The sequence below is a fragment of the Typopeltis vanoorti genome, chromosome 16, assembly GCF_054136105.1.
Source record: "Typopeltis vanoorti isolate ZY-2024b chromosome 16, IOZ_Tvanoo_1.0, whole genome shotgun sequence".
NCBI lineage: Eukaryota > Metazoa > Arthropoda > Arachnida > Uropygi > Thelyphonidae > Typopeltis > Typopeltis vanoorti.
The window spans coordinates 88,320,589-88,338,106 of record NC_143564.1 but is presented as its reverse complement, the minus strand read 5'-3'; the positions used below and the strand labels follow the sequence as shown (position 1 = coordinate 88,338,106).

The following is a 17,518-nucleotide window of genomic DNA, read 5'->3' as shown; positions in this document are numbered from 1 at the left end:
ACAATAACAATGCCTTATATTAGAGTAGCCACATGCAAAATCTATTAGTACTTGAATATCGACTTTGAAAGATGTGAACAAAATAATAAATATACTGCAAAAATATTGTACATACTGCTACTGTTATTATGATGATGTATATTTAAAAAAAAAAAAAAAAAAAAAAAATGAATGCCCTCAGCTTTGTGTGCAATAAATGTATCAAAAATGGAATAATTATAATACTTTAATTGTACATATATCAGTACTTTGTACACCTGTTAACAATAATTAAGAATAGTTTTAAGCATATAAGATAAAGAGTGTCTAATATAAAAAGAATTACTATTCTAATTATATACTCTAATGGTACCTAAAACATCTTCATATAAGGCTTCAAAAGATGTGAACAAAATAAATGTTAAATATACTGCTAAGGTTATTGTACTTACCATATTTTGTGTAAATGTGCATGGATACACTGTATATGCACAATCACACTCATGCATATCTAAATACTATGAATACATTTTTAGCTAGTTAAAAAAATGTTATATACATTTATATAAAAAAAAAGAAAAAAAATGAATGTACCAAATGTCTTAGTGAAGGAAAATACAATATTTTAATGATGTATATACACTGGTGTCCAAAACCTTAGGACGAACATTCTTTCTGAAGATTGCAATCACAAATTCAGACAAATCAGCTCATGGCAATTTGTATAACTGATGATTTCGAGTAGAAAGTGGATACACATTCAAATTTTTTAATCGCTTGCAAAGGGATCATGTGGTAGCACTCAACAGGATAAAATACAAAACATTGTGCTGAGCAAATTGGGTTTGAAGGAAACACTTTTCATGAAGGAATAAAGTTGCAAACTTGAATGTCTTGTAATGTCTCAAAAACATTATATAGATGATTTCATGTGGGGAAGAATTATTGAAAAGCTTGAAGGCCATAGAATAACTGGTATTGACAGAGTCTGGAATCGCACATAGCATTGTATCCAAGCTCTGTGCAGTGTTTCAAACCGATTTGTGTACCAGACATTTGCTAAGAGGACACCCTCATTCCACCATGGAGCATGAAGACATATTTTTGGTTATAAAATGTAATAAATACACTATGGAGATCAGCTTGCTAGTCGGCTCCATTCAGTTAGGTATACAGATATCTCGACTAACTGTGGCAAGATTGCGATATGTAGGCTTATATGCCTGAAGGCCTGTATTCTGTGTCCTTTTGTCCACAGCTGATTGTAGAGCATGTTTTTAGTGGTGTTGCATCCATAAAAATTGGACAAGACACCAATGGGCTAATGTACTCTTTACAGATGAGAGTCATTTTAGTCTTTCCTACAATTCTAGATGACACTTGATCTGACTTGAAACTGGCACTGCTTAACATCATGAGAGATGTTCTTGAAAGGGATAGATATGGCGGTGTTTGGATCATGGTGTGGGGAAGCATTATGCTTAATGGACGCAGTAGAACTCGGACTTGTGATGAGTGGTAAAGCTGGTGAAAGTCTTGATCATTACGCAGAATGAATGCTCGCTTATACGTATACTCTTAGAACACATTCATACGCATTTCACTGATGTAACTCTAGTGATGTTATTTATTTCTGAAAAACTTGACACAAACTTGCTTTACAAGATTCTTGAAACTACAAAAACATTATAATTTGCTTTCAAACACTAATGTTGTACTTATTCTTTCACTTTGGGCACATTTAAAAAAAATGGATACCACACACAACGGAAACTTTGCTAATGAAGTCCCAAGCGTCATCTGCTTCTGTCACGACTGCAGCGCCTCCTCACCACAGTACACAGTTTAAAGAGAATTCGCAAGTCTTTGTGACAAAAATCTTTACAGACGCACTGAACTACAGTGGAAAAAGGGACTATGACTGGTGGATGATTTGCAACAATGTTCCATGGTGCTGTAGGTTATTACCATATTTACTCGAATATAATTTGCACTTTTTTATCCAAAATTAAAGCTAAAAAATTGTAATGCAAGATATATGCAGGGATTTTTGGAAACTAAGGTGTTTTTCAGGAAAAAAACTAAATTGACATTTATAATTAAATCCTAAGTATCATAATTTATAATTTTGCACATTATTTATAATTAAATTAAAAATAGATGCATTTAAATTTTAATTATCAATGTTATTTGCATGATTGGCTGCCCACCTTCATCACACGATATATTTCAATCTTTAGCGACAATAATTTACAAGGTTTAAGATACATTACGAACAATCTTTCATGAATGACTAATGAGAAGTGAGAGCAGAGTGCGAAATGGACAGCACTGGTAGGCTGGTAGAGATGGCACAGCTATGAAAATGTCCACATGATTATCAACAAAAGATCATGTGACTCAATGACAAATACAAGCCGATGATTGTTGAGTTGAAATAATGATTCTCTTCAATAGAATTCCAAAATATCTGAAACTGTCATAACAACATTCACTATCTATTTCTTAAAGTTTTAAACTATTTTCCTGTGCGAAGTATATGTGAAACTTTTAATTTCTTTTTTTGTAAAGTAAAATCAGTAGTGCGAGATACATGTGAGGCCGAGTTATATTTGAATAATACGGTAATTAACCGAGAATATTAATTGAGTCGAGTTGCCAGCAATAGGGAGAGGTATTACTGCTCGAAATTCTCCTCCAGAAAACAAACCAGGCCTTATCCATTGCTCTGAAAGAGGAGTGGATCAGTTTGCCTTAAGAACTTCTGAATCACTTGCTGCCAAGTATGGTACAAGTTGTGAGAGCTGCATCACAGTTTGGGGTGGATATATTCCATACTGAAATGTCTTTCTGCTTAGTTTTTTGTAAGCACTGTACATTAATTCCTTAACTACATCCTTAGGAAATTTGTAACTTTTGCCAAAAACGCATTGTAATTTAATTTGTAGGAAATTTACAATACATTTTTTGTGTAATATAATTTATTAGTATGATGGCAATAAATTTGTCCGCATTTGGCTGTAGTGATGAAAATTTTTTCATACACAGATAAAAATGTGGTTTGTCCTTAACTTTTGGACACCAGTGTGTGTGTGTGTGTGTGTGTGTGTATGTATATAATTTCTCCATATGCATGATGATAATTATTATTATGTAGTATTATTTCATATAATCTATGTACTTGTATTCACATATATGCACATGCATATATTGTAAATAGTATGTATGCATATGTATGAACAATAAAAATATTAATAATATGTTAATATAGTATTATAAATAATATTATAGTAATTTACTATTTATCTGATCCTTCAGTTATCAGAATGGCAAGTTCGAATAATTGAAGGGTCAGACAATTGAAGTACCTGGGGCTCTACAAAGAAGTCGGTTGATATACAAGGTTTGAATAATTGAAGGGTCATTGTTTTGAAGGTCAGATAGGGAGATTATTGGAATAATATTATAATACTATAATAACAATATTATTATAAATAATATTAAGATATAAATAGTTAGTATAGTATTTTATTTTTAATTTTTACATTGCCTTTTGTCTATTCACAAAGCAAGCTTGGTAATATAGGAGTGTTAATGCATTAAGATACAGAAATAAACAAAATTTAACATGATACATTATCTTACGTAAATGTACATTTGGAATCAAAAACATCAGTATTCATCCCAGTTCAAAAAAAAACAAAAAAAACCCCAGAGATTATGAGAATTATAGAACCATCGGTTTAATTTCACATACAAGTAAAGTTATGCTGAAAGTGATACAACAAAGGCTGGAGCCATATATGAATTGAGAAATGCCACAAGAACCAGGCTTTAGGAGAGGTAGAGGAACTAGAGACCAAATAGCAAATATGAGATGGATTATGGAAAGAACAAGAGAATTTCAGAAGGAAGTATTCATCTGTTTTATTGATTATAAGAAAGCTTTTGATTGTGTGGATTGTAATGAGATCAATATGAATACCTGAGTATCTAATCCTCTTGATAAGAGAACTGTATGACAACTAAGAAGCTTCAGTAAAAACAGTCTTTGGAGAAACAGTGTTTGAGTTGGGAAAAAAAAGGGTGTGGCAGGGTTGTATACCATTACCCTATCGTTTTAATATTTATAGTGAATATATTATGAGAATGGCTAACTTAGACAAAGATCCAACTAGAATCCAGATTCATGCCAGAAAAATAAATAATTTAAGATATAAGGAAATGATACAACTCTCATAGCAGAAACTAAGGAAGATCTGGAGTGGTTGATTCTGTTGGTTGAGAGGGAAAGTAACAAAGCTGAGCTTAATTTAACATCATCAAAACAAAAGTGATGGCTTCTAGCAATTTAAATGAATTTATAATAGAGGGAGATAAAATAGGAATCGTTGAAAGTTATAATTTACTTGGGTCCAGAATTAGAAATGATGGTACTTGTGAAGATGAACTTAAAGAAGGATAGTCATGGGGGAAAAAAGCTATGTTAAACCTGAAAAATTATGAAACAGAGGTGTGAGTAGGGCCATAGGGTGAGGCTTATCCACTAGATAAGTCTCACCATACTTAGCACTCTTGTTCTTAACCGGTTTTCCTTTAATATTATTATTAAGTGAAACCTCCAGGGAGTCAGGCACTCGTCGAGGGAGGCCACATACTACACGCACCAGCTGTGATACATATCCTTGAATTCACTCGCACTGCTTTCATACATAACATCCAATGACAATCCATTCCAATCTTGCACCACCCTATTAGAGAAAAATCTAGCCCTCACCCTCTTCTTAGCAGCATTCATTCTCATCTTCCAAGGATGTCCTTGCATCCTTTCCCCACCCTCTGTAAAATGAAAAATTCTATTTACTGAAATTCTGTATAACCCTTTCAGAAGTTTGTAAGTCTCAATCATATCACCCCACTTTCTCCTGTTTGCTAGTGTCTGCAGTCTACAAACTCAGTCCTCCTTCATAATCAGTATTCCACAATCCTGATATCATTTTTGGCACTCTCTTCACAGTATCAGAATCACAACAGAAACCAGGAGACCAGACCTTCCCTCATTTGTCCAAGTTAGGTCTTATCAAAGCCTTATAAAGAGGTAAAATAACATCCTTATCTTTACATGTTAAAGTTCGTTTCAGCATTGCAATTATCTTTTTGAATTGTATTTGCAGTCTTTGCTACATGCCCCTGAACTTCAACTTGCTATGTACTAACACTCCAAGTTCCCTTGCCTGATCAGTTTCTTCTAACATAATCCCACCAATATAATATGACATTGGATATCTAATCACACTAAAGTACATGACTGTATTTACTAACATTGAACTGACATCCATTTTCCCATGCCCACAATTCCAGTCTATTCAAATCATTCTGCAAGTATTGTATATCAGTAGCATTCCTGATTATCCTACCTTTTGCATCATCAGCAAGTAGCTATATGTGGTCTGTCAAATTCTTTCCAATATCATTAATGTATGGATTGAATAACAGTGGCCCAAGGACTGATCCTTCTGGTTTACCACTGGTTATCTTAAATCTTGCAGACTCTCATCTCCCGTATACCACTTTTTGATATTTATCAATCAGCCATCCTCTTATCCATGCCAATATTCTATAATCCAAACCCATATTCTCCAATTTATACAACAGTATTTCATGCTGTATTCTGTCAAAAGCCTTAGCAAAATCCAAAAGTATCATGCTATATCCATTTCCCTTGTCTAGTTCAGTGGTAACATTATTATAGAATGTGAGCAAGTTGCTTAAACATGACCTTCCCTTAGTAAACTCATGCTGTTCATTGCAGAGTAGATTCACTGTCAACCCATTTCTTAATGCAAGCCCTGACCAATTTTTCCAAGATCATCACCACCACTCCTGAGATATTGGTTGGTCAATAGTCGGATACATCGGTCTTTGCACCATCCTTGTGCAATGGGATTACCATATATTGTTTCCATTCCTGCAGATTCCTCCTTGTTCTGAGACTCAAATTATATAGCCTGGTCAAAGGAATAGCTAGTTAAGCTGAACACGCTTTTAGCACTTGTGCTGATATCCTATCAGTTCCTATTGCTGAATTCTTATTGTTTGTTCAACAGCTCTAATACCTCCTCTCCATACGCTCGAGTTTCTTCATTCAATGAAGAGCTAGCAGTAAACTCAATGTTGCATACATCAGGTTGATAGCTGTTAGCAGAATGGGCACTCATTAGTTGAACAACCTCTTCTGCATCTGTCACCCTCACACCATCTGCATTCAGAAGAGTTATTCTTTTATATTCATTCTTTCTTTTACTTGCAGCATATCGATAGAATTCTTGTGGGTTGTCTTTAGCTTGCAGAGCCAGTTTATTTTCATCCTCAGACTTAGCTTTCCATACAACAGTTGTGGCTCTACTGGTCTGCTGCTTATAATTTTCATAATTCACATCATCCTTATGTACATAGTAGTCCTTCCACATCATCCTTTTCTTATGAATCTCTTGTTTGTTAAGATTACACATCCATCCTACTCTATTTATTCTTCAAACTCTCGCGATACATTCTGATATTGCATCGTTTAAGTATTTTTTAAGTGATTCCCATGCAGCATTGATATTCTTCCCATCCAGCAAGTGGATGGGAATTATGACCCTCAGTTGGTCATAATTTCCTGCTTTGTAGTTCAGCATACATATAAACTTTTCTGGATGAGCATTCATAAACTTAGTCACTTTCGAAGTGAGTACCGCATAATCACTACAACCAACTGCAGGCAGAATAGTTACATCTCTAACTGAAACACCCTCTAACACTATAATCAAATTTAACACTCTTTGACCTCGGATTCCTTCTGTCACATGCTTCTTGAGGAAGTTGTCCCACAACAGCTCAATAAATTGTTTCATTCTTCGTGTGAGATTTTACTGCTACCCAATCAATATTTGGATAATTAAAGTCTTGAATTATGATTACTCTTTTTGCACCCATTGTCTCTATTTGGTGATGCATTTCATCACTAGCAATCAATCCACCAGGTCTGTAACAACACTCCACCATGTAATTGATCTTGTTAGATTCCACCTCACAACAGATGGCTTCAAATTCACTGCCACATGTAATACTGTTACTAGTGTTACAATCATAGTTCTCAACACTAACTGGATTCAAGTCCTCTGATATCATTAGCAGCATGCCCCCCCCCTTCCTATCCTGTCTATCCTTCCTAAAAATACTGTACCTTTTTTGCTTGATACTAGTTAGTATGCCTGATTTTGATAGCTAGCACTCATGATGCCGGCAATCTTAGGTTCCAGTATATTGACCAAGGCAACAAACTCTACCCCACTTTGATTTTGATACTCCTAGCATTCATATAAAGACATAATAAGCTGCCTGCATGTTCTTTTGTATACTGTTGTCTGCAGTCTGCATGACACAGTTGGACAACTTGCAGATCTCTATTCTTCGTTAGTACCTTATACATATAGACATCTTTGCACATGTTTGATGGGTCTAAACCGAATGAACACAGTGTTGAAATCATTCTCTCCTTATAATTATTTCCTTGATAATACCCATTCCTGTCATTAGCACAATTATATAACACTGTCTTCCTTGCACTCATATTCTCACCATTCCTCCCATTTTAATTTAGTTTCCCTGACTTTCTGTGTTAGGTCTCATGCCAGTTATTACTTTTTCAAGCCTCCTGATACCAAACAAATTCAGTGGTAGGCCGTCCTTCTTATACAAATTTAATCCTCCCTCAAACTCACTCGACACATCCAAAAATTTACATCCATTCCTTCTACACAGCCTATGCATCAATCGTTCGATGCTGTTGGCACACTCTCCCTCAATGAGTCTTTGGACTCCCTAGAGGTGTCACATAATAATAATAATAATAATAATAATAATAATAATAATCCAGAAAAACTGCTCCAAACGCAAAACATGGAATTTTTTTAGCCACTTTCTTACCTTCTGTGAGGTGATGGCATAACATCACCACCACCTCGCTGATTGCAATAAGGGTAAAAATCAGTAAATCCATGCATGACAAAAGAAAACTTAACTCTTGTCAAATGGCAGTTATGCATTTTAGACCATTACCAAGACCACTGAATGTAACTTTCATCTCTATACATCCAAGTGGTACTTTTATGACATCACCTAATGATAATGTAAAAACTACAGGTTTTTTGCTAGATACCACTACTTTTTCTTTTTTTATGATTGGCTTTCCCCTGTTTCTGTTAACTAACATAAGTCTAGTATCTGTGTTTTTTTCACACTTTCATCCTCACCTGACATCTATTTTACATTATAAAACAAGGAAGAAAGTGTATATTAAATACCGGTTGAATATAGGTTGAGGACCGTACACGTTTCTTCTTCATTTCAATATTCCAAAGTGCACAATCTTCCATAACATTAATTTAATATTATGTTGATTTTGGCTACTTTTCACATGTGATTTGTTTCTTCCCTTTTTGTGGATACATTTTTTGCCTTTTCTATAGATATATTCATCAGTGCTCTTTTACTGACTTGGTCCCTGTCATTTCTCCATTTCCTCTTAATTTATGAAAATACAAGCAGTTATTGGTCAACATGTATTCACAATCTTGCTAACTAACAACTAACTCTTCCTGCTTTTTTTTTTTTTTTTTTTTCCCATTCTGTATACCTATGTGTAATAGAGCTGACTCTTTGCATAGTGTTCCCCAGTCTTCAGCTGTTCTGCTCAAAGTATTATCAGATGATTTCTTCACTCTTCTTGACCTCTCCTTAATAGAAGAAAGGGAGAATTATGTAGTTGTTCACATTACTGGTTGTTTTGTGGTGGTGGGGAAATTAGATGGCATGCTCTTTCATTGGTATTAATATGAAGCAGAATTGAATGATTGGAGTGGGTTAAGTGAATTGATTCTGCTGTTCCATTTCATCTTATCTGACCTTTCCATTAAACTTACAAATCTTTTATACCAAATCCCTTTGCTTTAAATAAACATTATTATTATTTTCATAAGGCAGTTAATGCTATTTGTATCATCTTTTATATTTATCAGTGCAGATATTGTTTCTTTTGCAGAAGGAAAACCTTGACATCTTACGAGCTGGCAGGGTTCCTCACTTGCTTGTAAGGATTCATACTTGGATCATTTCAACAAGAAGTTGCATCCAACAACTAAGGCCATTGGATGCAACTTCTGCTCTCCTGCATTCCACCTTTGTCTTATCCTGATGGCACCACTGTTACTTCACTTGAAGATAAAGCTGACCTCCTGGCATCACTTTTTCCCTCAAACTCCCACATAGATGACCAAGCAAATCATCTCCTGCCATATCAGAATCCAAGCACCATATGCCTCCTATAATTTTTCGACAAAAAGTCATCAGAAAACTACTAAATAACGTGGATACTAAAGTCTTCTGGTCCTGATTGCATCTCCCCAATTGTTCTCAAACATTGTTCTCCAGAGCTAACACCCATCCTGTATCATCTCTGTAATTTATTATTTATATCTGGTAGTACTTATCCCATTGCATAGAGGCAATATCATAGACATCCTATTCCAAAAAAGGGTGATAGAAGTCTACTGTCAAACTACGACCAATTGCTATCACCTCTGTTTTCTCCAAAATAATGGAGAAAGTCATCAATAACCAACTCCTCCACTGCTTATAGGTCTATGAATTAATCAACGACCACCAGTACTCATTCTGCCATTCAAGATCCACAGCTGATCTTGTAGCTTACATCACCCACCACTGGACATGTGCCATGGAAAGGTTTGGAGAAACTTGTGCTGTCACCCTTGACATTTCCAAAGCTTTCGATCATGTGTGGCATTGAGGCCTACTAAACAAATTGCTGTCATTCGGTCTCCCTGCCATCTTTTGTAATTGGGTGGCCAGCTTTCTCTCTGGTTGTTCTCTGCGAGTCATGTTAGATAGCTCCCTCTCTTTGAGCTTCATACCAATACTGGAGTCCTCAAAACTCTTCCTGTCACCTACTCTCTTTCTCCTGTACAGAAATGACCTGCTCACAATAACTACTAATTCCATCCACATCTTTGCAGAGGATAGCACTCTCCACTCATTTACAAACCGTGCAGTACTCTGACATCCCAGGCTACATGATCATCTACAACCAGTGCCTTTAACATTGATTTACATATTATCCTCCAATGAGATGGGGACAACCCTGTTACGTTCAGTGCCACCAAAACACAGTCTTGCCTTTTCTCGTGCAAAAGAGATCCCAGCTCACCCACTTTTACCCTCAGTAATACACAAATCACCAGACAAGATCAGATCTCTTTGCTTGGATTAATGTTTACCTCCAGTCTTTCCTGGCATAAACACACCACATCAATAGTCTCCTCAGCATCCAAGAAACTTGGCATTTTCTTCCATTCAATAGCCTATTTTACACCCACCCAACTCTTCACTATATACAAATCCCAAATCTGCCCATATTTAGAATACTGTTCACATGTTTGGGGTGGTGCACCTAAAACTTCCTGTAAAATCTTTGATGCTATCCAGAGCCATGCAGTTAGACTAATAAATGATCCCTCTCTTACAGACTCACTTTAAACTCTATTCCACAGGTGAAGTGTTTCAGCAGTTTATCTATTCTACAGGTATTTCCATGGTCACTGCTCCAGTGAATTGGCAACTATTATTCCTCTACTTTTTGTTGCACCTATTAATATAATAGCTGCATCTGCCTAGCTGAACCTGTACAGTGTTCATTCCTCTCTTATTCTCTCCACCTCTGCCCTCTGGAACAGCCATCCTTAAGTATTCCCAAATAACTTCAACCTGCAACTCTTAAAAAAAAAAAAAATTAAATTAAAAAAAATCTATCTCTGCCCTCATCTGCATCCCACATATGGCGCTGATATGCCTATTGGTCCCTTGACTTCACATGTGTGATCAATAGATTAAAAAAAAAAAACTAAAGGACTGTGCATTATAAATAACAAGAAATTATATTCTTCTTTTAATCCTTGACCCAAGCATATGCAAACTAAAGTTGTATGTGAAGTATCTTCATGACTAGTCTACTTGCATGTAGATGCTGATGATGACTTCACAACAACTCTCTAAGTATTCCTTATTGCAAGGCACAATTTCTTTCGGACGTGCACATTTATTATTATCATCATCATCTTCCTTATACCTTCTTTTACCTTGCAGTGCCGAGGGTCCATTGATCATCAGACCTCACTCCGTTTACTGGATAAGGTGGTCAGCCTTATGCCCCGGTGTATCCTATGGCCTGTAGTGTTGAGTTCTCAAGGCCAGTTTGCCTGCTTTGCGGGATGAAAAACCCCAGAACAAACTGGGGAAAAACCCTGCTGTCCACGCCCAAGACTGGCTAACTTGACTTTGGCTGAGGAAGATCCTTCAGCTCCTCACGTCACCGACGGGAATCGAACCTAGGACACTCCTTCCCCAGGCATATGGTTGCGAAGCGCATAGCCACTAGGCTAACCGCGCAGACTGCAGTTAACTGCAGCTACCATCATCATCTACACCAATGCCATCTACTGCTCACCACCACTAGTATTTCTGCAGACAATCACAAACATCCATGCCCATGGTGGGATTCGAACTTGCAGCCTTTTGGCTGAAGAGCGAATACGCTAACCACTCAGCCAACCAGGTTGGCTATGATTATGGGAGCTGTCTCTATCTAAACTAGTTTTGACCTCTGAGATCTCATCAATGGTAGCCAGAATGTTATTAAATTCTCTGGATCAGAGATAGTTGTAGAAAATTTTATAAAGTGAATTATAAACTTAGTGTGCTTTGCATTATGGGATATTGAAGCAATTAATGTGGAGTCATCAGCCTCTACATACAAGTGGACTAGTTGTGAAGATACTTCACATGCAAACTTTGATTTGCACTTGCTTGGTAAAGAGTTAAAACAAGGATATAATATCTTGTCATGTATAATATATTTTATAACCCAGTGGTAAAGCTTTCTAAAGGACTTTAATGTCATCATATTGTCAGTTGTGTCTTTTCTGCACATTTCATCATTGTTATCAGTGCCCATGGATCAAGTGCAGTTTCAGTATTCTTTGCTATTCCCCTCAGTCCGTTTCCAGGTGGCTCAAATCCTGTCAACTCTTTCCACATAGTCCTTCACATATCTATCCGCTCTCATTTCACCCTTCCTCTTTTGTGTACATCATCCATTTCACCAAACACTAAGTGACTTATTTCTAATGTTATAATTATTGAAATATTTAAATTTTTCTGTTATGACTTCAATTCTCAAAATTTGTTATGGAAATCCTTCTTGGTCTGTATGTGGTCTGCAGTAAAGTACCAGTTGATATAAAATTCTGTTTTATGGACAACTTTTCGGAATATGTCTCTTCCTGTTGCTAAGGGCACCTGCATTTTAAACAAAGGATTTTTATTATTATTATTTTTTTAAATTTATTTACTGTTAAAGGTTGTTATAATAATTTTTGCTTTGTTACATAGGTATATTGCAGCTTTTAACTATGCGAACTTCTAGAAGGTTCTTACAATGTAGGCTAACACCAGACATGGAAAGGAAAATTGCATTTTTAACTTCACAAGTATGTATTTTATAACTGTTAAGGCTTCATGCATAAACTATTTCAATTGTGAATAAACCTGATTTAAAATTAACTTTTATTGAATTCTGTATTATAGATTCCTACCACCTTAAGTGGAGTATTATTTGTAATTTTATTGTCATTTCCATATTCTTATTTGTTTCATTTTTTAAAAATAATTTTTTAAAATTAAAAACAATATTTAAAAATTATTTCACATCAGAAATACTAAATTTACATTAAAAAGAAGTTATTCCAAGAAACTTTTGAGGTATTTTTATATTCTCATTAATTGTAATATACCTGCTGTCATAAGATAATTGGACATCATCATCATGACTGTAGGTTTAAGCAGTGCTGTGTGCCTTTCTATGGTAGTCCTAAACACAGGGTGCATGCACGCAGGAAAGTGAACTAACTGGGACCCTGAGTTTCTGATGAATAAAAATTTTAAAATGGAAGATATTAGAAAATAAAAACTGCTCTATTTCTAACTCTTGTCATTGTATGGCTGATTTTTCCGAGTTTGTCAGTTTTTTATCCTTGAGAAAATAAACTACTTTCCTATCCAAAATTTGAGAGTCTGCTGAAAAAAAAAATGATAAAAGTTCATTTGTCACTTGACTAGAAAGAACTATGTCATACTGTTCCTTGTAGTAATCTACTCTCACTCTTAAATATATCATTATCATTATTATCAAGGATTAGGGATTTGCTTGTTCTGGCTTCACTGGTCTTTTCATCTTGTAGCTGGTCTCGCTCTCTCTCTCTGGACTATGTTTATCCACTTTATTTGATAGCTGATATCTTGCCATTTGATATAAATGCTCTTTCTATTTCTCTCTGTATTCATTGATCTTTTTTTGTTTGCATTGTACATACCTAGCTCTCTTCTGTTGTCTTCATTTTCTATATGTGGCCTAATTTTGTGCATCCTTTAATTTTTCTTAAAAATTTCATTTTCACTGCCTGTATTTTACTTTGATCTTTCTTTTTAATAGTCCATATTTCTGAAACATATAATAGAGTGGAGACCATCCTGTTTTTTTTTTTTTTTATTTAGTGTTCTTTTAATTGTTCTACAGACTTTCTTAAATTTTTTTATTTTTTCATCTATATCTTTGTCTTTTTAAATATGTTATTATGCAACCTAAATAATTAAAGTGTCTGTTTATCTTCTATGACTATTTTTGATGTTATATGATCTTAACCTTTAAATACCATGACTTCGTTTTCTTTTGTGAAATTGTATTGTTGGTTTATTTTGTTTAATTCATAAACTGATTTTTGAAGGTTATCTTCATTGTCTTATGATATAATCTTAATTGGATTTTAATGGTATAGATGGGAACACAGATTGATAAGAAGATAATTATTTATTAACTTAACTGCTAATATTTTGCTGGTATTATATCCAGCATCTTCAGAGCATACAAACAAAATTTGTATGCTCTGTATGTACAAACAAAGTTTGTATGAAGATGCTGGATATAATACCAGAGAAATATTAGCAGTTAAGTTAATAAATAGTTATTTTCTTATCAATTTGTGTTCGCATCTATACTGTTAAAATCCAATTAACATGTGCGATGAACACATAAGCCTTCCACACGGTTATGATATAATCTGATCATCTACATATAGCCATTGTATTTATAAGTTCTTCTGATGAATAAGATACCTTGTTTTATTGTTGTTTTGCATATTTTAATCATTTAATCAATATATATATATATGTATATATTGAATATAGTTGGAAATAAACTACATCTCTGTCGTACACTTTGATTAATTTCAATTTAATTTATTACTTAATTGCAACTTTATTTTTATGTCTTTATATAAACTTTGTATAGCTTGTACTAAATGTAATGGATATCCTTGTTTCTTCATTATACTCAATAGTTTTTCTTAAATATATTTTTTCCATATTTTATCAAAAGCTTTCTCATAATCTGTAAAGGCCAAATGAGTCTCCAAATTAAATTCTCATCTCTGCTGAATAATTTGTTTTAAAACATAAATATTGTCTGTACATGATCTTCCATGCCTGAAACCATTTTGTTCTTCTGAGAGTAGATTGTTTGCAATATTTCTAAGTCTTTTATTCAAAATTTTATTGATATTTTGTAACCTGTATTCATTAAACTTCTTCCTCTGTAATTATCACAGTCATCTCTATCTTCTTTCTTAAATATAGGTATTACCTTAGCTATTCACCAATCTGATGGAACCTCACATTTCCTCCAGCAATTATTTGTGAACTTTTTGAGAAATCTTTGATGTAAATATTTTCCACCGTAATTACAAAGCTCTATTTATACCATCTAATCCAGTGTTGATTTTCTATTTTTTGATACCTTTATTGCTTCTTTTAATTATTCCAATCTAATTGGTTCTATATCAGTACTGATTTCTTCATTGTTATATTCTTATTAATAAATTTAGGCCATACCACAAATTCTTATAATGTTCTATCCATTCTTTCTCTTATGTTGATTTGTGCTATCTCTTTCTTCATTGTTTTGTAGGCTACTATGGCTATGTATATCATCTATATTATTAATAAATCTTTCCGAAGAATCTTCTTGAGCTTTCTATATTATGATTTTAACTATATTTCTTTTATTTTTATATATTTCTTGTTTCCTATGTTTGTTTTTGATGGAATAATTTGTATGCTACTTGTTTTTCTTTCATTATATTTTCTATATCTGTGTTTACAAATTTTTACTGTTTGTCTTTTTAGTATTTTATTTTTCTTTCTAAGAGCTTCAGAGGCTGCCTTATGAAGTATCTTTGTTAAAGTTTTCCATTCTTCTTCTTCTATATCCTCATTAATTTTGTCTTTTAGGTAATTTGTTAATCGTGATTGATATAACATTGTAATGTGTTCTTCTTATAATAATATATTTATTTTGTATACCTGTTTTTTTTTTTTTTCTCTCCTCTTCTTCATCAGGAAGGTTGTTATACAGAACTGAGGTAGATGTAATGAAAGATGAATAGTAATTTGGTGAGGCTGTAGTTTCAACTGTAAATGGATGTTGGGCAGCTACTGCTCATGTTCCTGTAAGTTTAGTAGAAATTTGGGAGAGGTATGTTGGATGCTGGTTCTTCTGAACAATGCCCATGGAAATGTATATAGAAGTATGGAAGCTGTCTGTTTCTGAGACAGTGGCTGAAGAGTCTGTGAAAGAGAGGATCAAGAATTTTAAGAGCGGCCTAAAGTGTACTACCGCATTTGATTGACTTAACTTTCAGATTTCTTCTAAAGTATTCCTAACTGCATCACATCTCCTATCTCTTTTTCCTCCTCTAGGATTTTTCTGTTATTTTTGCTTTAAACTTTTGTTATAATCTTTTAACACATTTCTGAATATTAATGATGTCATATTACCTGGCATCTTCATTTTGTATGTTGTTTGCTATTGCATGTGTTCATTCATTCCCCAATTTTACTTAGATTTGCTATATTCATGGTCTCCAGTCCTTGATCAGTTATTTTCTTGTTAACCCAGTCTCCAGTTTGTTATGTTACAACTGGTTTGAATAATTGCTGTCTCATACACTGTTGGTTTAGCTGATGTAGCTTTTATTCATTTAAATTTATTCAGCTAGCTTGTCATAATATCAACCTTTCATATTCTGTTATCCATTTCCGTATTTAATTTGCTATCTCCACTAAAAATTGTATCTACGAAGGTGGTCTGAAGGGTTCTCGGCCTACCAATGAAAAGCAAATTTATAATTTCAAAATTATTTTTATTTTTCAACATAATCTCCCTTAAGACTAATACATTTATTGCAGTGATGCTCCAGCACCATTATCCCATCCTGTAGTGGTTCTCAGTAAGATCTGCAAAATACCATTCTACAGCTGCAATCACCTCTTGATTCGAAGAAAAATGCTGACCAGCAAGAAAGAGTTTTAGTTTTGGAAAGAAATGGAAGTCAGATCAGAGGGAGCCAAATCTGGAGAATAGGGTGGAAGTTCCAACAATTCATAGTGCAGATCCCTTAATTTTCCCATTGCCAAAACACCTTTGTGGGCAGGTGCATTGTCCTGATGAAAAATGTTTTTTTTTCTTTTGCAGACCAGGTCTTTTCTCACAAATGTTTTCATCTAGTCTAGTTAAAAGATCAAAATAATATTCCCTGGTTATTGTTTTACCATTTTCAAGATAATTAATAAACAAAATGCATTTAGCATCCCAAAACACCGATGCCATGACCTTTCCTACTGATGGAGCTGACTTTGTTTTCTTTGGTGCTGAATAACCGGCTACTGTCCACTGTTTTGACTGCTGTTTGGATTCTGGTGTGTAATGGGGAATCCAAGTCTCATCCATAGTAATAAATCAATGCACAAAACTAGTTTTTTTCTTGTTAAAATGCTCCAAGCACTGTTCAGAGATTTTGATGGAGTGCATTTTTGATCTGTTGTGAGCAAGCACGGCACTCATCTTGAGCAAAGCTTTTTCATTTGCAATTCTTCATGTAAAATATATCCTATATATTCTTTTGAAATGCCTCTAGTCTCCACAATTTCATGCACTTTGACTCACCGGTCATCCAGTACCATATTGTGCACTTGATTGATGATTTCTGGTGGTGTTACACTTTATGGATCATCTTCAAGGCTGCTATGGCCATGTTTAAACTTGGCAGCCCATTTCTTAATTGTCGAAAATGAAGGAGAAGAGTGCCCATAAACTTTTATGAACTTCAAATGAATTTCTTTTGGCATTAAAGCTTCTTTTAGAAAGAATTTTATGACTGCACGATACTCAATTTTATCTATTTCAAGGGATACAGACAACACTTTTGCTTCAGACACCTGTATAAAAAAAACTACTTGATAGAATGACTTACAAAAATCTTGCCGATAGTTTTGCCATCTATGGTCGAGGCCGAGAAGTTATCAGACCACC

At 34.4% G+C, this 17,518-nt stretch overlaps 1 protein-coding gene across 2 annotated transcripts in view; it reads left to right on the top strand.

Moving 5' to 3' along the window:
- Window positions 1-17,518, top strand: part of IntS3 (integrator complex subunit 3) — a 598,644-nt gene that overhangs the window by 191,832 nt on the left and 389,294 nt on the right. For both annotated transcript variants that reach the window (XM_090406089.1, XM_090406090.1), the window contains one exon: window positions 12,487-12,584. In XM_090406089.1, coding sequence (XP_090262215.1) covers window positions 12,487-12,584 — 98 coding nt within the window. The remainder of the gene's footprint in view (window positions 1-12,486; window positions 12,585-17,518) is intronic.